The 21,193-nt window shown below is 52.2% G+C and overlaps 1 protein-coding gene across 50 annotated transcripts in view; it reads right to left on the bottom strand.

Annotated features, from left to right (window-relative positions):
• LRRFIP1 (LRR binding FLII interacting protein 1) overlaps nt 1–21,193 on the bottom strand; it is a 113,953-nt gene that overhangs the window by 20,705 nt on the left and 72,055 nt on the right. For 11 of the 50 annotated variants that reach the window (XR_004984978.2, XR_004984980.2, XR_004984982.2 and 8 more), the window contains 9 exons: nt 19,751–19,813; nt 17,121–17,198; nt 15,809–15,853; nt 14,412–14,477; nt 10,374–10,451; nt 4,131–4,166; nt 3,651–3,776; nt 2,063–2,134; nt 350–520 (listed from right to left, as the gene is read on the bottom strand). Coding sequence is in view for 5 of the 50 variants with exons in the window: in XM_036421630.2 (XP_036277523.1) it covers nt 350–520; nt 2,063–2,134; nt 3,651–3,776; nt 4,131–4,166; nt 10,374–10,451; nt 14,412–14,477; nt 15,809–15,853; nt 17,121–17,198; nt 19,751–19,813 (735 nt within the window). In the remaining 45 variants the exon portion in view is untranslated. The remainder of the gene's footprint in view (nt 1–349; nt 521–2,062; nt 2,135–3,650; nt 3,777–4,130; nt 4,167–10,373; nt 10,452–14,411; nt 14,478–15,808; nt 15,854–17,120; nt 17,199–19,750; nt 19,814–21,193) is intronic. The other 39 variants (XR_006740455.1, XR_004985000.2, XR_004985001.2 and 36 more) reach the window with 10 other exon arrangements.

Raw genomic sequence — 21,193 nt, 5'->3', positions numbered from 1 at the left:
CTGTGTTCCGTTTGATTCCCAGTAGGGCACATGCCTAAGTTGTGGGCTTGATCTCCAGTAGGAGGCATGTAGGAGACAGCCAATTGATGTTTCTCTCTTTGATGTTTCTCTCTCTTCCTCTCCCATCTTCTCTTTCTAAACTCATTAAAAAAAAATAAATAAATAAACACACATACATGCACTGAAAACTAAAAAAAAAAAAAAATTATTAAAAAGAAAGCTTAGACTTTTATGGAACCTGGAAAACACCCCCCACACCTACACTGACACACCATATATGTACATACCATATACCAAGTACATACATTTACATATCTACTCTACCGTTCCTCACTACACTGAAGCTTACTTTGCTTTTCTCCTCATACTGCCGCCGAGACTCCGCCAGCTGTTCCTCCAGCTCCAGGAGCGTGTCCTTCAGGGTATCGACCTGGTACATGTAGTTCATCTTCTCGTTGTCCAGCTGGGCGTTGGAAACCATCGCCTTCTTATACTTCTCTTCCACTTCCGCCAGCGAGTCCTGCAGAGCCCAGGACATATTGTTGAAATGACAGTAAGAAAACAACAACAAAGTTCAGTTCAGCATTCTTAAAAACAAAAACAGCTCAGCCCTAAATTTAGACTTTCTTAGAGCAAACGGATCAACACAGGAAACACAGGGCAATTTCAAACGCATAGAAATTCCTCCTTTTCGATGTGATCAAATTCTCGTCACCCAGGAGGTTAGTTATTAACCGTGCCCAGGGATGAAGATGGTTTACGCAGTCCCAGGACCAGGGAGACGCCCGATGGAGACGGTCTGGTCACCGGCAGTGAGTCCCAGCCCCACGAGGCAGCAGCTACCTGGAGTGGGTCAGGCTGTTCAACAGGTTTCTGAAGTAATTGGCCACGTTACGTGGCGAGAACTGGGGACCGTGCCAGCTTCTCTGGGAGAAGCAAACCCCTGCCCCGAGCTACCAGGGATCCCTGTCTGTACCCACGCACCAGGAAAGGATGAAGTGGAACTTCAGATTCTCAACCCACAGGAGAACTACACAGGCACATGGCCTCAGGGGGTGGGCCCTGGGGAGGGCCGCCCAGGGAAAGGGTACGCAGGGCCCTCACGTGGCTCCGCCCTCAGAGGGCAGGCGACCCAGACAGCACAGTGGCATTTAGATCCCAAAACAGAGAGCAGGGGAAGGCGGCTTGGGAAGGCAGGGAGAGCAGAGTGCCCGGGTATAAGCCACCTAACGCTAACGAAGGGTGGTGCTGCCGGGTTGGCTGTCAGGGGCCAGTGCTGGGCTCACCTGCACTCTCAAACCAGGGCATCGATTTTGGGTGGGACCAGTGATCCCTGGGCTGCCTCACTGGTTTCCTTCTCATGAGTTAAAAGCCAGGGTCTGAATTTTTCTTTTTGAAAAGAGGTGACAGATATGAAAGTTGTGTGATTTGTCACCCCTGTGACACTGGGGGGTACTTTCTGAGGAGCTCGGGGAAGTGACAGGTTCACCATCTATTGCTAGGTCACGGTCTGCCATGGCTGCCTCATAAAGACAGGGCACAGGCCCTGACTGTTCCAGGAATGACAACTAAATGTCCTGGTCGGAACAACAGAGGGACTCCACACCCTAATACTCAAAGAAACCCAGCACGAGGCACATTCAGACACCGCTCCAATCGGTACAGTGTTACAACATGCAAATGCTCGGTGTTTCAGAGCATGGCCACAGGGACTGTGTCACCGCAGACATCAGCTATGTGCAGAGGCAGGTGAAGGAAGGCGGTGTGTGCATGTAACCGCTATGGGAAACGAAGAAAACAAGAAACCCTTCTTCGCCTGTCTGGCAGCTCCTGGTTTTCAGCCAGGGAGGGGGGCTGCGTGAGGACAAGACGTGAATCGGGAAATGTGTTAGTAGCCTTTTCTCGGTTCAGAGGCTGCACAAAGACATGCTGCGTGCACACACCATGTAGCATTTGGAGCCTGGGGCGTCAGTAGGGTTAGCAGCGCTTGGAAGGTCTCCTTGAGGATGCTTTTAGGTTAAGCTAGGTTAGTGTCATCAGCCCACACGCCATCCACTGGTACCTTCATCTCTTTCAGCCCCTGCATATATTTGCCTTCCACATCCTGAATCTGGTCCTTTAACTCACTGAGCTCCTGGGGGGGTGGCAAGAAAGGCAAGTGGTGTCAAGGGAGAGGCGGACAAGACCACCAGGACAGAGGCGAGAGCTTCCCGCTTCTGGGCGGCCTCCTCTAACAGTCTGAGCAGTGCCTTCCCTCTTCTCCCCCACCCCCTCCCCAATATGTTTTCGTTGATTTTGGAGAGCGAGGAAGGGAGAGGAATAGAGAGATAGAAACATGGATGAGAGAGAGAGACATCGATTGGCTGCCTCCTGTACAGCCCCTACCGGGGATCGAGCCCACAATCCGGGCATGTGCCCTGACTGGGAATCGAACCAGGGACCTCTTAGTTCCTGGGCCGATGCTCAACCATGAGCCACACCAGCTAGGCCCTTCTTCGTCGTTATTTTTTTAAGAGTTGGAGTAAAATAAAAGACATTTCCATGTTACAAAGATTAAAATTTAGGTGTGTTCTCATATTTTCACAAGACTTTATAAAATTGAGGTCTATCTCACATGCTATATTTGCATAATTTTGTAAAACAGGCAAAAGAGCTTCAGAAAATGGAACAAGAAATATTCCTTGTGGTTAAGGGCTCAGTCCTGCTCTGTGCTGGATACAGACGACACCGGAGGCAGGAGTCAGCACCGCTGGCACCACGGAGCCCGTCCCACTCTGTCCCTCCCCTTCACCACACATCCCTGCGCCTGGCGTCTGTGGGAGCCTAATCTCCATAAGCACTTGTTGAACAAATGACTGGTGCTCACAACCCAGGGGCAGAGACAAATCTGATGGCAGCAAACAGCAACTACGACATCAGTGGGGTGCAGGAGCGAACAGAGCTGCAGGCGGCCTGGGGGTGGCCCAGGGGACGTGAGGAAGAACAGCAAAAACCACTCTGATGAAGCACAGGAGTCGCCAGGCACCTTCCAGGGGACTGGCCCACCCCCCGAGATAACTTAATCTCTTCTCTGGCCTGCCTGGCGAATGGGCCCCCAGCGGCTCGGAAAGCCCCGTGGCAGCTGGCTCTCTTTTAATTATTAGAAAGCTCTCAGAGGACACACTGCCCTCTGCGTGGGCTCCTTCAGATGCAGCTTCTTTCACAACAGCACCGCATTCCTGACTCACACCCAGGGGTGAGGATGGCACAGAGAAAAGTGCCCACATCCCAGCGGGAAGAGAAAAAGCCACTCAAACAGTGTGGTGAGGTCTCCCGAGGTGTGTGACAGAGAGAAGGAGGGGCAGAGGTGTGCAGAGGGCAGGAGGACACAGTGGCCCAGCACCTGGTGAGTGCTGGCACAGGCGTGCCCCAGAGCTGAGGGGGAGCAGGGGCCGGGTGCAGTGGGCCCTGCTGGGCGGGGCAGGCAGGGACAGCCTCCTGGGGAGACCAGGTCTGTGCTGGGTCTTGGGGTTACCTGAACACCTGTGTAGGGGAAGCAGCGGAGACAGGACAGAGAAGAAATATCTGGCACTTTAGGAATTAATTCCCCCCCCCCCCCCCCTTTGGAGACAGATTTGAATAAGGGCTCATGAGTAGGCAGAGCGCGTTACCTTGATCTCCCTAATGGACGCCTCCGTGTCGATGGAGATGGAGGTGTCCCCGCTCCCCCTCCGGGAGGAGGTGCCGCCCAGCGAGGCCAGTGTGGCTGCAGACAGGCCGGCCAGGCTGCGAGACCCCTGGAGAACCAGACACCGTTTCAGACAAAACCAAAATCACCTGAATTCAGGTTCCCGCTTGGAACCTCGTCCCTGGGCTGGCGGGAGCCAATACAGACAGCGCCACACCTTGCATTCACCTTACCGTCCGTCACTGTACGGAGGGTTTAATGCACAAACTGGAAGTGACTCCCGGGGACTCCTCCCCCCACCCCGAAAAAAAAAAAAAAAAAAAAAAAAAGGTTGGGACACTGTCTGGTGGCCCACACACTGTCCTGTTCACTCACATTATTTTCTTGTTAGTTTTACCCATAAATCCTGGGACCCACTAGGTTCATTAATGACATAAGATAAGGGCTTGTAGAAACTCCTCACCTTCTCGGTGAAATCTTTTTCTGGTCTCTCTTCAACCTAGAGAGGAAAACGCACAAATGTTAAACATAAGCATGAAATGGATCATCGAGATGCAGGGTCAGCTGATGCTACGATAACACAATAGTTTCCTTTGTAGTTTAAAAACCACTCTGCCCATGAGACCCTCCGATAGGATAGCCTCTGCCAGGCGACACGGACACCTGTGCCCACAGCAGCTCAGAGCCAGGCTCCTCCGCTTTCACGGGGTCCACAGGAACGTGATGACGCCGAAACCTCACAGCGATCGCCGACAGGCCCCCGGGGAGGAGCTGGCTCACGCACTCGGCTGAACCGGTTGACTTTCCGACTCCTGCAGCTCGTGTGGAGCTCCGTGTCCTCGCAGGAGGGGACCGCATGCCCACCCCTGTCTACCGTCTGCAGCCACTGCGATTGGACAGCGAGAACACAGGGGTCCTGGGCTGGGAGGCGCAGCCACGGAATATTCGTTTCCATTCTCACGGAACGTGGCCTCTGAAGCCAGGGACAGCAGCAAGCCGACTGTAACCTTTTCTACGTAACCTTTTCTACTTCCCGTGAGTAACCGCAGTGAATGTTCAAACATTCTGGTTCAAACATCTGGGGTTGAGTACCTGACCTGGGACGTTGGTTGGGGCTTTATTTTATTATTTTTTTTTTTGGGGGGGTACTAAAGGTATAGGAGACTTTGCCAGGTGAAAAGTGGGGCCCCAAGCTTTTGCCTTTTCTCAGCTTTGCTCTTTGCATGTGGTTCTGAGGCCCATCTTCTCCCTTCGGCAGGCAGATGGGATGGGATGGGACGGGACGAGCAGCCACGCGGCTGCATGAACAGCAACCGGCCACCCTTCGCCTCAAGAGGTCTCAGGGATGGGGCCACGCTGACAATGGCACTACTTCTTTCTCTGCTCAACACAAGAAACGTTTCTTTTCTTTCTTCCCTTTTTGGCACACGGAGGGCTCCTCTCCAGAGCCCACTCGAAGGCCACAGGATGAGGAAACCCTGTGCTCAGCAAACCCTGTGTCTCCAAACTCCCTGGGGAAAGCCGCCACTCATCATGCCTTCCCCCTCAAGTCTCCAGTCTGCCTCCCGTAGCTCAGAGCTGCTTCCATTCGAGGCCTGGGATCCACTGCGGCGAGCTGATGAGTGCAGAGCACACCTGAGCCAGCCGGTGACCGGGGACTTTCGGACTTCTGCACGCGTGCCCCACAGCCGTCCAGACTGCAGGCTGAGACCTCCCCACGGAGCTGGGGCCCAGGCCATGTGGAGTGGCTCGTGAACACGCGAACTGTGACAGTGACGCTGTCCGTGGGGCAGCATTCAGGTGCTGCCTGGTCAGGATGTCAAGGCAGTGATGCCCTGCGAAGATGACCACTTCCTGTTTTGTGTGCACCCTGGGCCCAGGCTGGGCTGCAGGTCCTCACGAGCCTGTCCCCCACCTTCTCTCCTCCAAACTTGCACCTCAACTTGCTCTCTGAGAGGAGAATGCCTGAACAGACCGGTAATGACCGGTAATGACCAACCAGGGGGGTGAATGAAACCTGACAACATACCCGGTCTTTCCAAAAGGAGGCAATTCCAAACCAGTTCTCAGCTCAGAATGGCCAAGTTCAACCTGGGGCCTGGCTCCCAGAGCACCTGTTCTCACCTGCCCGCCCACCCCTGGGCCTCCAGGAGGAGCTCTGCTCTCCTCTGAGTCTCCTCAGTGTCCAAAGAGCAGGAGGGAAAACAAGAGCAGGGACCACATCCCTCGAGCCAGGGGGCTGGACTGAGGGCAGGCCGGCCTCATGCCCTTGGGTGGGGCTTCAGATCCTGGCACTCCCTTCCTGTGCCCTCAGCAGGCTGCCAGAGCACTCTCCTTCCTGTGCCCACAGCCGGCTGTCCTCCAGAGACCAGGGCAAAGCGGTGTCTCGTGGGAGCTTTCCAGAACTCTTGACCGCAGGTGCCCTTTTCACTTCTCAATTTGGCATCCCATACGGAGCCCTGGGAATCGAGGTGGCCTCCATCGAGAGGGTTCTACCTCACCACCCTGCACCCATGCTCTGAGCCGTGATGACTTTCACGAATTTCAAAAGATTCACGAATTTCAGAGGAAAGGTGGGGACTGGGTGGGCAGGGATTGATCAGGGAACTTATATGCATACATGGACACAGACAATAGAGTGGAGAAGGCCTGGGAGGCGCGGGGGCAGGGTGGAGGGGGTCAATGGGAAAAACAAACAAAGGGGACATCAGTAATACTTTCAACAATAAAGAAAAACATTTCAAGTAACCAAGGAGAATTTAACTGTCAAGCACCTGGTCTGCTGGAAATCAATTCATTAAACCAGCTTGGCCCAAGGCCTTCAATCCCCCAAAATAAGCTAATTGGCAGAACAAATAGTAATGAGATGAAAATAAAGAGAGTGACTTAGCTCTCAGTGGAAGGAGGAGGCCCCAATTAATAGACCGTGAAGCTATCTGGAGAAGCCCGCTGCTTCGTAGCTTCGAGGTTTAAATGGTAGCGTTTCTGACTGGTCATTAGCAATAGATAAAGATGGTGTAGCTACGTGAAGCCCCAGAAATCCTACCTTCACCTACAAAGGTATCTGTCCCCATAAAAGGACTCCGTGTGTGTGTGTGTGTGTGTGTGTGTGTGTGTATGAATACATATATTAGTATTTCTTGTGAGAAGGATAAAAAGGAATACACACAGAGCAGAAGTATTGGTCACATGGGGACTTTAAGGCCAGCTCTGCCCTGCGTCATTTCACCTGTACCCAAAAAGCAAATTGTAATTCGCAAAAGATCTAACGAGGAAGAAACCCCCCCCCCTAAAATAATCGTTTTCTCTTTAATTCTAAAACAGGTATAAACTAGTTTTAAAAGAGCCTCTGCTCTGAAATACCAAATGGTGTCAGAATGTGAACACTGATATATTTTTAATAGAGACCATGTATGTAGAAAAACGATGCTCTCAAGGAAAGGTATAGCCAAGCTATGCTTCACTGTTGCTGCCCCTCTCTATTCTACATGGTAGACTAAATGTGTTCTGTCTGCTTTCCCAGTGACAAGGGACAGGTGGTATTTGCCCGCCTTCCTGAGACACAAGTACCTGGAGCCACTTGGGAATGGACAGAGCAGCATGAGGCTGTTGCAGTGCCTGGGGCTCCCACTAGATGGCAGTGTGCCAAGCTGTCAGGCAGCTGCACCCGCTTTAGTAAAGGACTCCCTCCCTCCCTTCCCCACACAACGTAACCCATATGGAGTGTTTAATTTCGACACAAAACACAGCATTTTATCTCTGGAAATAATATACAAAGAGACAAGACAGATGAACAGTGTGGTGGCTGCTGCCCAGGGGGATGAATGGAACCCTACATCATGGTGTGGACATGAGCACAGTGAGATGAGGGACATGCTAGGCCACACCAGCATGGGACGTCTGCGGACACCAGCATCCTCATTCGTGGAAGGGCGACAGCGGCCACATATCTTGCAGCCTATTGCATTCATGGCTTTCATTGCCTGAGCAATACTAAACATGTTAGGTCAGTGAGACCACCTCAGGGTAACCCGTTAGGAACTACGTGCAGCAGGATTTCAGCCACAGTTGGGTGCACACAATAACAGCTGTTAAAAATCTACTGGGAAGAGTCACTAAATATACTTCTGTGAGATTTTAAATTACGGCAACTCTTCCTTTGAAAAACAAATGCTTAAAGTGGTACATTAAATATTTAACTCCAGCCTTCTAACATCCTATAAGTGAGTTTACCATGGAGACTCACTTAACCACAGCGTCTGGTGAGGTGTAAAATTTCAGGGTCTGCATACACCATCTGGCCTGCCTACCTCCCTAGACACAGTACAGTTTGTGGGCACAGAGAGACCCCAGCACAGGCACAGGGGCCGGGCACAAAGGACTTTTCCTCATGGTGTCCCCATCACCCAACCCCCAGCCAGCACCCCGGACCCTGAACGGGCAACGGGGTCACAGAAACAATGTCACTGCACAGTCCCTCCCAAGAAACAACTGGCCTAGCCGTGAGTTTTGGAACCGGCGGAAGGGGCCAGAGCAGTCTGCAATCTCCTCAGCTAGACCCTCAGTTAAAAAGAGAGTTAGAACTGCGAGGGCCCTCCACCCACTGTGCTTCGCTCCCTGATGGCAGCTGCGGAAGAAGCTGCAACCCCAGCCACAGCTCCATCGGTTGGGGACCTCACAGGCTCCCACCAGACCCCAGGAACACTGGGCACATTTCACACTCCCCTCTGCTTCTGGGTCATCGGCTAAACCCGTGTTATGGGGGTAAATCTGTCACAATTTAGAGGCTTCTGACAAAGAAACCTGTATCTGATTTCAGTCTCTGTAGTCTGACTAGGTGGAGCCTGTTGTTCTGTGGCGTCATCACAATGCCTGAATAAACCCGAAGGTTAGATAACCACAGGTTTCACAATTCCGTGTGCCAGGGACCAGGGCCCTTTGCAAGTGGAGCCACAGACTTCGCTGGTCAATGGTGCATACTTCTTTCCAAAGGAGGATTGGCTTACCATTGACCTCCATGGAGAGTGTTTCTTCCGAGGAGCTGGAAGGTTCCACATAGATGAGATGATGTGTGAAAACCTAGGGAACAGCCGAGCTGGGTGGAGGCTCGCCCTGGAGGCCCGCAGGTGTGCCGGCCTCCGTCAGCAGGAATCCGAGTTCGAAAATAGTGCCCTTTGGTAATTTTTGCAACATTCATTCATAAGAAGCAGATTTGCCAGATTTTAAAAACGAAAGTTACATGATCTTGATCAGCTGAATATCTCGCTCTTCCTGCCCGATGGATCCTGGCTTTGAGGGGTGTCCTTACTGCCCAGGGGGTGCATTCAGGACGAGTCCCCCCAGGGCTGGTCTCCAGGATGGGATGGAATGGGGTGGGGTGGGGTCGGAGGCTCCAGTGGCGGTGAGGGTGGGAGACAGTGCACAGAGGTGGTGTCTGCAGCCCACGCTGGGGACATCTTCCATTCTAACACCCACCGCCTTACCCATCTGCTGTTTCCTCACCCCGCCGGGTAAATGGTGGAGAGGGACATTTCTCTACTACCGGGAACACACCAGTGCTAGCCCAGAGATGACTGGCACGGAGGCAGGACCCAGGGAGGAGCACCGAGGCCGCCCACCCACCCCATTCAGCAATATGAGCCCAGGCTCCAGGGTCCCTTTGCTTCCCCAGAAGCAGCTGGCATCTGCATTTGGTAGGGACCCTCGTGACGTTGAAAGACTGAATCTCATTTAAAGAACATACAAGCCACCAGTTCGTGGGCCACGGAGAGCTCAGCTCCAGGCTTCTCCGACTGCCAGGAGCACGGCTACACCTCAGGCAGGAGCACGGCCTGAGCTCAGAACCTTCGAGCGACTCCGTGATGGAGGAGTGGAGAAAACGGGCCCACACTCCCCGGCTTTCTGTCCTGTGCCCAGGGTTCACTGTGGCCCTGCTCCTGCTCACTCAGCACCCCTCCTCTGGTCACTGCCAGCCTCCCCCACCCCCCAGGAGTCCCCAGGGCCAAAACACCCTGTAAATCCCTTATTGTTTAGAGTGTGTGCGGCACCACACACAAAGCATCCGATGAGGTGAAAGAGCCCAATATTCCAAAGACCCTGGGAAACACGTAATGACACTGGAAGGATGGGGACTAGATAGCAGGGCCCCTTACTTCCCAAAGCAAAACGGGTCATTTTGTGCCGAGAGAGCAGCAGGAGTGCCTTCTGTGGCTTCGCACACACTGAGGAGGGTGAGACCCCGGGGGATGGCGAGGCGGTGGGGACCGAGCACAGCTAGGGATGTTGCGGACTGCCAGGCCCACGCTGCGTGTTTAAAACCGCCAGGGTCGAACAACAAATAACATGTCAAACAGAACGTTAAGCCAATCCTTCCCGTTTTTAAATCATAAAAAACAACACGTTGATGCACATGACTACGTTCCTCCCACTGTTCAAAGCTCCCTCTTCCCAGTAAGATCCATCTCCCAGCCCCGCTGTCTAAACAGTCCTTACCTGGTCCTTCAGAAACCCCGCAATGCAATTCCGGGATTAGGGAATAGTAATACTCCAACTGGGTAGCGCCCCCCCTCCCCACACTTGTGTTTGTACTTAGACATCAGATTAAGGAGCAGCCTCGCTACTTTCTCCTGTGTCCAGGCTTGCTGAGGCGGACAGAGGGCAGACAGTGAGGAGGGGAGAGAGGCAGCAGACAGACAGGCACACTCACCACTGGGCTGGCCCGCGCCGAGCTGGCTCTGGAGGAGGCGCGGGAGCTGGAGTTGAGGTGGCCGCTGTGCTCCGAGGGCTGTGCGCCAGCCCGGTGGCCGCAGGCAGGCGGAGAGAAAGGGACAGGTTAGCAGAGAAGCATGGAGGACAGAGGCCCGGCCGGGGCTCTGTTAGCTGAGAGGCAGCCCCGTGCAATGCAGAGGAGAGAGGTGAGCATGGAACAGGCTTCCCAGAAAGAATGAAAAACATTAGTCATCACATCAGAAGAACACACACGCTTGGTTAGGAAGGAGGAAGTGACACACAGCCCCTGCTGGCCTTGGCGTGGGGGCGCGCCCGGTGGGTGCACGGAGGGCCGCCTCGCTGCCGTGGAATGGACGTCAGAACGCGAGCCGCCTCCCGGCCCCGCACGGAGCCGGAGAGCAGACCCGGGCCTGGCGCTGGGCAAGGGGACTGTTGGCTTCTCTGCCCTCTTCCCAAGTGGAAGCAAAGTGAGAGCTAAGGTTCAGACAAAGACAGGCATCGAGCTGTCTGCCCCCTACCTAAACTCTCCCGGGAAAGGAAAACGCCAGCAACTTATCTGGGAGCCACACCCTCCTAACTTCGATTTGTGGTCACGTTGGTCCTCATCCTACAATAGATTCGCTTCACGTTTCCTTGTGCTGCTGCTTTTTAATCCTTACTTTCCTCTCCAGCTCGGCAGGGTGGAATCACGGGTGTCCAGCAGACACAGGGCACCCACTGGGACACCCGCAGGCGTCACCCCACGCACAGTACAGGGGCTAGAGCGTTGGGGTGCTCGCGGTTGTCATCTTAAACACCAGCTCTTCATGGGCCTGCTTTCCCACAGATGTGATTCCTGAGGTTGAGGACTGCACTGGTCTCATTCTGAGTCCCAGTGACCAGGTGAGGCCTGGCATGCAGTGTGCACTCAAAAAACACTTGTTGAATGAAAAATTTCAACTTGTGACTATAAACAGCCGTGGTCAAGAGGAGCTGGTTTCCCAGACCAATCCTCTCTGCATCATTCCTTTATTGACTCACACTCACACTCACGCTCAGAGGCAAGACATTGTCTCAGGTGCACGGACGATGGCATGTAAGAACCGTGGCCACACGGGACATACGAGAGATGTGCAGCAGCCCCTCTAGCCTCCTCTTGTAGCTTTACTGCGCAAAATAAAGGAAAACACCTAACCCGCACCTTCAGGCAGAAGATGTCGCCTTTGGGTTTGTGGGTGTGAGAGAGGAGACTTCCTCCGGCAGACTAGTCCTGCCAGTTCCTGTCTCCGCATCCTGGTTCAGGGTGCAGGGATAAGGCAGTGTCCTGAGCTTATTGCCGACTCAAGTTTCCCTAACTCCTAGGCAGAAACTGATTCCCCTCCTTTCCCTGCCCTGATCCTGCAAAGACGTTTCAAGTCCGTGGGGTGATGGTCCGCGTGCTGCCCCGGAGCTGCTTGTGTTGGGGAGTCAGTGTGACGCACGTGGGGCTGGGGGAAGCTGGAAAGATCTGAGTTCCATCAGTCAAGGCTCCATCTTCAGTCAAGTCTCATCTGGTCATGAGACTTTGGAAAAGTGACTCAGCCCGTCATCTGTGACGGGAAGGACCCCGACCATACAAGGCACCGAGGGCTAAGGGAGGATGCGCGGTGGGCGTTTCCCCGCCTGCCTCTCCCCCTTCTGCTAGAAACAACGCCCACGGTTCCTGATCACTGCCCGGCGTGTCAAACAGCCGAGAGCCACTTCACACACAGCCTCGTGTCCTTCCTGCGCCACGCACACAGCATACCAATGGCAAGGAGGCCGTACAGCAGCAAGGGTTTCAAGCAAAACAGCTCTGCTTTCCAGTCTTTCAATCTCATGATAATGAAGTCACTGAGCTGTAAACACTTCTTGTGGTGGAGGCTGACATCGTGGGAGAACGGAGACGAGAGAGGTCCCCTTAGAGCACATGTGTCAAACACAAGGCCCGCGGGCCAAATCCGTCCCGCCAGGCCTTGCAATGTGGCCCGCACCGCGCTGTCATCACTGCACTCCGCTGCATTTCCATCACAATGACAGTTTATGACTGTTCAGTAAACCATTCGGCCCACGATTTAGGCTGGATTTTAGATTTTGGCCCCTTCTCTGATTGAGTTCGACACCCCTACCTTAGAGCAAGGCTGGCCCGGGTAGGCTGGGGCAGCCTGGGATCTGGGGTCGCTCTCCGGGCTCTGGAGAAGATGGACCCCGAGCTTGCTCACAAGATGCGTGTATTTACCAGTGGCCACAGCTCCTCTCTGGGCAGAGAGCCTGGGGGAGTCCTGCCATCCTGAAAGGGGGGCCCCTGTCCACGTGGAGAGGGGCCGTGAGGCTGAGAGACAGCGTGGGAGGGGGGAGCTCCTGAACCTTCCTCCCACTCAGCCAGCTGCTCTGCTGCTGAGCAGAGAGCTGCCGCCCCGAGATCTCTTCCGAGAAGTTTGACCCCAGGGTTCAACTTATTCAACTGGAGAAACCAATGCGTGCTGAGCTCCTCCTGCGTGGGATGCACGATTCAGCGGGGAAAGAATTTGTTCTGATTCTCTCTAATTGGCGGCATGGCGTGATTTCAGGGACATGCGGCCCTGTTTTAGGGACCCGTGCTGCCTGGCCGAGAAGGCCTTTCATTTCCTTCACTCCAGGAAACTCCCTCCCCCGGGGCGAGTCCCACCCGAGGCTGGACCTACAGGAGCTACCGCCTCTGAAGGCCAAGATCAGCTACTCCAGCAAAGTCCAGCTACAGAGGCGGCGTTTAAAGAGAATCTATGACACGTTCCCATTAAGACACCAGAAGTTCTACGTGGACCACAGGAAACTTAGCTCTTGGGGAAGTCTCATTCTCTTAAAGAATGATTATGCTGTCTCTTTTCTGATAAAAGAAAATCACTTAACGGCACTTATCCATCACATATGACCTAAAGCTACTTCACTCATTAGCTTTATGAACTTTGTAACGGCCTACACAACTATCTAAGAATTGTGGAAAGCATGAACAATGTTATGCAATATAAAATTGTTAAATGTTTAATTAGATGTCAACGAAACTAATGCTATGTTATTTCATCATTAGATGTAATATTCATAAAATCACATTCTAAAGAAAACTGTAGGTTATACTGGTTACTTTGTAAGAATCTCTGAATATTCACGATGATTGGAGAAATATTTAAAAAAATCATAAAATTGGATTATTTGACTAATTTATAAAGTAGCCAATCATTTAGGAAAGCAAAATTAGAAAAACGCTTTCAAGTATTTCTTAGGAAACCATTCTGTTGCACGTGGGCGTGGTGCATTTTTATGGGACTTGTGGGTATTTCTTCGGAAGCCATTTTATTGCACGTGGGCGTGGCGCTTTTTTATGGGACTTTGTGGGGGTGCCCGGGGTGCAGAATTGCTGGCCATGGGGAGGGCTGGGAGGGCTGATGCTCTGTTTCCACTGGTCCTGGGAGAGGCTCGCTAGCTCCTTCGCTTCCATGACTGACCATCCGTTTCTCTATTTGCTGTCCTCCATCACCCCCTCGTTCACTTGCCCAGTTTTTTCATTCAACAAGTATTTCATGTGCAACTACCACACCTTTATTGAAATACTATTTCCAATGCTTTGAAAAGGTGGGAAGGCAAAATAAAATGAGGAAATGGCACACATGTAATGTACTGAGTCTTTGAATGTGTTCATTGTCCTCGACGGCCCAGAGGTGGAAATAACGGGGGACTGTCTGATTCTCCCTTTCCTCCTCCTCAGACCAACTCCTTCATGCTGACGCACTGTCTGCCCACGGCGGGAAGAGCTGAGGAATCCCCTCCCTGTGACTGCAATGAGTGAGGACACTGAGCTAACACCCACAGGCTTCGTGCTTCCCATTATCCATGCCCCTTTGTGCGAGGGAAAGTGAAACCAGACAGTCCTTCCTCCCTGTGACCTAGGCCAGCGATCCCGGGGGCTGGAGCGGTGCCGGGCGAGCCACCCAGGTCATGCAGCAGACGGGAGGAAGCTCTGGGAGCACAGGCAGCGCCTTACAGCACAGGAACCAGAGGCGCTTCCCCGCTGGGCCCCACCGAGACTGCTGTCACCGAACACAGACCCCTATGGCCAAAACAGATCCAGACCGTCAGGACAGGGCCGCCCTCCTCTCGCCCGCACCCAGGAAACTCCGCAACACAAGCCAAGGCAGACCGGCACATGCCGGAGCGCGTCCTGAAGGACACCGAGAGGGAAGGCATGCAGGGAGGGCTCATGGACACCGTCCCCTGGTAAGTGCTGGGGAGCAGGGCCGGGATGTGCAAAGTCCAAGGGAGAGAGATTAGCTGTTGCTGACACCAGTAGGTCCTTTCCATCTATGACTCTGAAAAAGACCCTCGCTGAGTGAACACCTGTTAGCCCAGATTTAGCTGAGCAAATCATTCAAATAGCCTGACTTCTGTCACGGCATCCTTGTACTTGGCACTTAGAAAATGACTCTAAGCCCTGACCAGTTTGGCTCAATGGAGAGAGCGTCAGTCTGTGAACTCAAGGGTCCCAGGTTCAATTCCAGACAAGGGCATGTACCTTGGTTGCAGGCACATCCCCAGCAGGGTGTGTGCAGGAGGCAGCTAATCGATGTTTCTAACTCTCTATCCCTCTCCCTTCCTCTATGTAAAAAAAAATAAATAAAATACATTAAAAAAGAAAATGACTCTAATATGAAGTGCTTTGGACTAAAATAGGACATTAATTGCAGTTTGATTGTGATAATTATTTAAAATGTGTGAACTAGAAAACAGGGTATCTGATTAACATGAAAACCTCATGTAACAAAACACCGAGGTGACAGGGTTGACAATACTGTAAACAGCCATGTCAGCCTTGGCCCATCTCACAGGGCCTCCCACCTCCCTTTCCCCTGACACAGCTGGTTTGTTCAGCCGGTGATGTGTCTAATTCACAAGTCTAATTCTCGCAATCTGAAGGAGATGCAGGAAGTTATTAACCCACTTAGCACAGCCACTTTGAATATTTAAGTTTCCCACTCACATAAGTATCTTGTATTTAATACTGGACATTTCCAAAGTAACACAGCACACAAATGATTAATACCTGTTACTGCTACACCAAAGCAATAAAAAGCCACCGTTCTTTCTGCCAATGAGCTAAGTAATCGTTGCCTTGCTCCATTCCTGCCCAACAAGGCTAGACAAACACTGCCTCCCTGGGGACTGAAGCGGGTGACAGTTACTGTCAGCTGCGGGGAGAATAAACCCAGATCTGGCCAAAGGTGACAGACACCATGTAGGCGTGAGCTCCATGTCACTGGCAGGTCACTTCCAGCGGGGCTGCTGACAGAGGCAGGTGTGCGGGGTGGGGCGTGCACACGCAGTGGGGCCACGACGGGGCAGGCAGAGGGGCTGGAAAGGGGGGGCGGGGGCGAGCACACGCACCCGGTAACTCCCCGCTGGCCGGACAGCGCTGTGCAGACTGGAGGGCTGGAGGATGGAAGTAAATGACATGTTTTAAAAGTCTTGACAAAAAAGGGTAACAAATCCCACACCAGGTAATCAGACACTTTTGGTTAGCACGGCAGCCAAACAGTTAGAAGAAAGAGTCAATGTTTTCAGTATATCTGATAGATACAAACGCAAGTTCACAGGCAAGAGAAATGCAAGATGATTGTTAACTTTAAAAACACTATGCTTCCCCAGAATCTTTGAAATATGACTATTTTCTAGTCATTTCTTTCCAAGTGTTCCTGGAAGAAGGCGTGAGGGGATGAGGCAGAATGGTGACAAGGTAAACAACAGCCACAAGAGCAACCAAACCCGCAGTCAAACCCCAGGTTAAGAAAGCACGGAGGAGTGTTAATCCGCACACGTCCACGCAGGGAGAGGGAGCAGCAGTGCATTTATTTCTAGCGAAGGGTGCCGGGAGCAGCCTTCACGACACACAAGGAGCTGCCGGCCTGCGGCTGTTGGCCAGCCAGAGCCCTGCAGGGTGTGCTTGGACGTGAAGGCTGGTGTGGCCGCAGATTGAGCCCCAGAATAGCATCGTGACTCATTTCCAGGCACAGGCCACGGAAAGCCGCAGCACAGGGCCACCGGGCCAGCCCTGGAATGTGCATGACCAGGGGTGAGTCACTCAGCGACGCGGGGGAGAGGACAATTCAGCCTCCGTGACTGGGTCCCTACTTGGAGCTCTGACAGGGCCTCCTGGTGTGAGAGCCACAGCGCCTCCCTGCAGCTCACAGGCCCAGCACCGGCCGACCCGCAGGCGGCCCCGTGCAAACAGGAAGCGCGGGGAGCATGAGCCAAAGGAACAGGGCTGTCCCCCTTCCTCAGAGACGGAGGAGGCCGATCATGCCCCAAAGCCTTCCAAATTGCTTCCTGGACACAGCAACCAGAGAAAAATATTTTTTAAAAAAACAAATGAAAACCCAAATGGGGAACAATTGCTGGAAGAGGAGGAGGGACCCAAGAGACCAATTTGGGGGCCCTGAGCTTTTGAAAAGACCCATTTGCTAGATCTTCCTTCTTCCTAAATCCCCTTTTTCTATATAAGGTCTGGAGTTACATGAGATAATGCTTTTAACAGCTGAGAAAAGTCTTAGCAAGTCAGCAAAGCAATGAAAACCACTGCTGGGCTCGGCTCCTCGGGGTTCACACGGAAGAGGGTGAAGTGTCCACACGTTTACTCCACCGTGAATGACACCCAGGGAAGGAGGGGGAGGGAGCAGGGGCGTGAGAAAGGGAGACAGACCCGGCTTCCACTCTGGGCGAACAGGACTTGGGGTGCGAGGCCGCTGCGGGCCAGGCCAAGGTCAGGGCAGGACGGCCCCTGCAACCAGAGAACACAGGGGAGGGGGCGAGGCTGCGGCTTCATTTCATCACAAAGGCACATTCACACAAAACCACCTCTCACAACAAAATCAGTAACAGCATGCCCTGCCGGGGCGGGAGACAGAAGGACGATCAGAAGGAAATAAAGACGGCCCCGTTAGCTGACAGACCAAGGTGGGGGGCAACATGGGGACTTCTGAGTCTGCACACAGGCAAAACCAGATTTCATTCCTTTTCATCGGCAGCAGGACCACAGGGGCGTTGAACGTCTTTGTCACTGGAGTCTTGATTTTTAAAGTTTGGTGGGAAAAGCTCAAAACCAAGAATTTGCGGAGCCATCAACCTTTCTTTTCTGTAGCAGAACATTTCATTGGAAACGGCCTTTGGTGTGGCCTCCTGGATATTCACACAAAGCAAACGTCCACAACAACAGCAGTTCTTAATTTAAAAGGTTGAGAACCGCTAGCAAGGTGGCCTAAGACCATCGGAAAACACGGATATATATTATACGTTACGATTCACAACAGTAGCAAAATTACAGTTATGAAGTAGCAACGAAATTAATTGTATGGTTGGGGGGTCACCACAACATGAGGAACTGTATTGAAGGGCCACGGCATTAGGAGGGTTGAGAACCACTGGTCTAGAGGATATTGCTGGGAGACACTACTCTGTAAGTTAATAACTTCCCCAAATAAAATGTTTACCCAAATGAAAAGACCTGGGAGAGGCAGCTCTTAGCTCCGTTTTTGTGCTCCAACCAGACAAGAACAGGGCTGCCCTTGAAGGTGCAGTGGCTCTGTTCAGGTAGCTGGGGGGAGGGGAGAGGAAGGGGGCTTAAGATGCCCGCCACCCCTTCAAGGCCCTAACTCCTGCCTGTCCTGCCTATGCCTTGAGTAAGTGGCACCAAAATGACCTGAGCAGGCAAGTGGAATTCTGGGCTGGACAGGGAGAAACTGGCTGATATTAATCACAAACGTTGAGACTTGTTCCAGGGGCTGAAAGCACAGGGCCCACGTCGCCGTGTGGGAGAAAGCAGCCGCAGCCCCCTCCGGACACCCACGGTGCAGGGTTTGCTCCGGCATAAGGCGGGAGATGCTCCTTAGAGAACTCTCCAGGGCTGCATCCTGCACGGACACCTTCTGCTATTAGATGTAAGTAAATTCCAAAAAGCCCGGCAACAGGCGGGGAGATTGCGAGGGCGGGTGAGTGACAGGTGCCGGGCAGCGTGATGCTGGAACACATGCCGGAGGGAAGTGCCAACGACCTGATGCTTCCAAGTGGTCAGCTCTCATTGTGACTTTGACCTGGGGCGGGGATGCAGTGACTTTTCTTACATGAATGTGAGTCAGATACGTGTCATTGGAGTTCTGATTATTTCACTGTGGTGAACAATTCATCAGTGGGCATGGGGTCTCTACCACCACCTTCTATCTGAGAGCAAGCATCTCCGCTTGGGAAGTGAGCAGGAAGTTTTCTGAAGAACAGAGTGCTCTTCGTAATAGCAAAAATTTTCGGAGTTAAGAAAATGCACAGAATACCCACAAAACTCTTAAAGTGTCAAAGCCCATCAGTAGTTTAACACTCACAAAAGGTGTTAAAACCCACCCATATTTTGCTGCTTACAGCTCACTCAACACTCTTGGGGGAAGAAGGGTACAGAAGCCCGGAGTGAGGCTGGAGTGGTGATTACTACAGGGGCCGGGAGGCAGCGGTGGGCGTTTGGAAAGTGGGTGAGCAAGCTGATGGGGCTGCCAGCAATGTCTGCACATCCCCCCCCCCCCCTCCCCCAGACAAAAGCAGGAAGTAGGAGGGGACCAGGCAAGACAGAGGCAAGGAGACAGACTCCTGTGGCTCTGCCTGGTTACTTCCCCCTTATTCCATCTTCCCCCCTCGGTTTACACCTTAAGGGTGAGCACACATCTTAGTGATGACACTTCCTGACTGCACCGGCGTGTCGGGGCAGGTGGGTCTGTCTTCTGTTCCAGAAATAAACGCTAACGTTTGTGATCCTCCTTCCTACACGAGCTCCATGTTTGCTGTGAACATGAACCTCACTTCGGACAAGCAAGCCTTACCTCCCAGGGCCCTTCAATCATTGAGAACTATTTGCCTGTCGGAACAGATGCACATCCGTGGGAAGGCACTCGGCTGTGCAGACTGTGGATTTGGATTTGATTTCCATGCCACCAAGTTTGCATGCACTCTAACACGAATTCTGTTTCCGGGGACTTTCAAGGAGAGAGGTTCAAGCTTTTCTTATTTTTTTGTTTCCTTCTGATGAATTCTAACTACCAAACAGCCACATAAATACTTCCTTTCATTGTACCCAGCTGACCGGTGCAATTCATCTGAATTACACTTATCATACTAATTACTGCTCAACAACTGCCTTTACAATCCATCCAAATGAAAATCTGTAAAGTAGATGTTAAGAGAGAAAAGAGCTGAGTTCACACACACACACACACACACACACACACGAGGTTGCATGCTACAGAACCTGTAGTTTCTGGAGAGAGGATGTGAAAGATATAAATGGAAACCAACCAACTTCTCCTCTCTGGATGAGGACACGGTAGAGGATCTGCCATCACCGCTGTAGGTGGAGTTCTGGGCACCAAAGAAGACACTGTAAGTGACCCACCATTCCTTCCTGTCATCCCCAAAGCCCCGCCTGTCCCGGTCAAAGGCAAACACAGAGTGCACAACCTCACCACATTGGCCCTCCCTCCAAGGGAGGATGGAGAACCACCGTTGCAGCCGAAATCCTTAGCAACGAGAGGTTCTGAGCTGCCGTTCATGTTCCAGTGTGATGCCTCCGTGATGCCTGTAGTTTCGCTATTACTGTTTTCCACAATTTCCTACCTCTAGTCTTATTGACAATTCCTTACTAAATCTTATGATGGATGGACTTACGGGATTACATACCTTCTTAGCTACCTAAAACTCCACTGATGCAAATTCTGCCATCTTCCTTCAGGCCAGCATTCCTGAGGGCTCCTGCTCAGCCTGAGAGAGCCACCTGCTCAGCCATCTGAGAACCACTACCCAGAGAAAGCAACTGGCCTACAGCCATCATTGTGGTTTTACCTGATATATACTCTAAAAACTCCCGAAACCAACCCAGAATTTAGGTGGGGAGGATTATAAATGCTACAAATGCAGGCATGAGATGGGGAATCAAAACAGTGAAGAGGTCCCCCTATGGAGACTGAGTTCTCTGTAGAGGAAACAGTGTTTCCAAAGGCCTACCTTCAGCCTTGTCTTCTTACTCCTTCCCACACTGGTTTTCCCCTCGTCTAGAAAGCTTCCCAACCCCTCCCAGCCTTTCTCCAAGCTCATCCTCTGGCTGTCGGGTTCTGCCCGGATATGCCTAGCCATGCTGCTTGCTGCATTAGATGTAGGCTATTTGGTTCTTCAATCATTATACTTCTTGATTATTTATTAAATCAGTTTTATATCCAGTTTTACTCTGTGGCGCACACAGTTTTACAGTCAAGTTCTCTTATATTTCTAAAGGCATTACTTAAGTCTTCATAACTCATAAAGCATACTTTTATTCCAATAACATAAAAACCAGAGGTTAACATATTTGGCTGCACTTGTAGAACAGAGCCTGGTGTCCCTTGTCCTGTCACAAAAAGTGGCAACTACACGTGTGGGATGTTCTAGAGAAGAAGGTGATGTTGGGTAGAAGTTAGACTGAAGAGCTTCCACAGCAATGTCCAGCTCTCAATGCCAGACTCTGTGATCGCTTACGGTGAAGCAGTGCACTGAGGGTGAAAAGCTGCAGACTAGTCGATACAGCCCTGACGGGCCGACTGGGGCCATCAGAGCCCTTTGGGGCTCTTGTCCTGAGGGCCAGCAGGGCACAGGCTGCAGGACACCATGGTGTGCCACGTGCCCTATCCCAGAGAGGACAGAAACGCGAACAAATATGTAACAGGACTGGAGGAAGTCCAGAGGAGGTCTGTGCAAAGAGCCACGTAA

The sequence above is a fragment of the Pipistrellus kuhlii genome, unplaced genomic scaffold, assembly GCF_014108245.1.
Source record: "Pipistrellus kuhlii isolate mPipKuh1 unplaced genomic scaffold, mPipKuh1.p scaffold_m20_p_7, whole genome shotgun sequence".
Taxonomy (NCBI): Eukaryota; Metazoa; Chordata; class Mammalia; order Chiroptera; family Vespertilionidae; genus Pipistrellus; species Pipistrellus kuhlii.
Note: the sequence above shows the minus strand (reverse complement) of the source record. Positions and strands in the feature narration are given on the sequence as shown.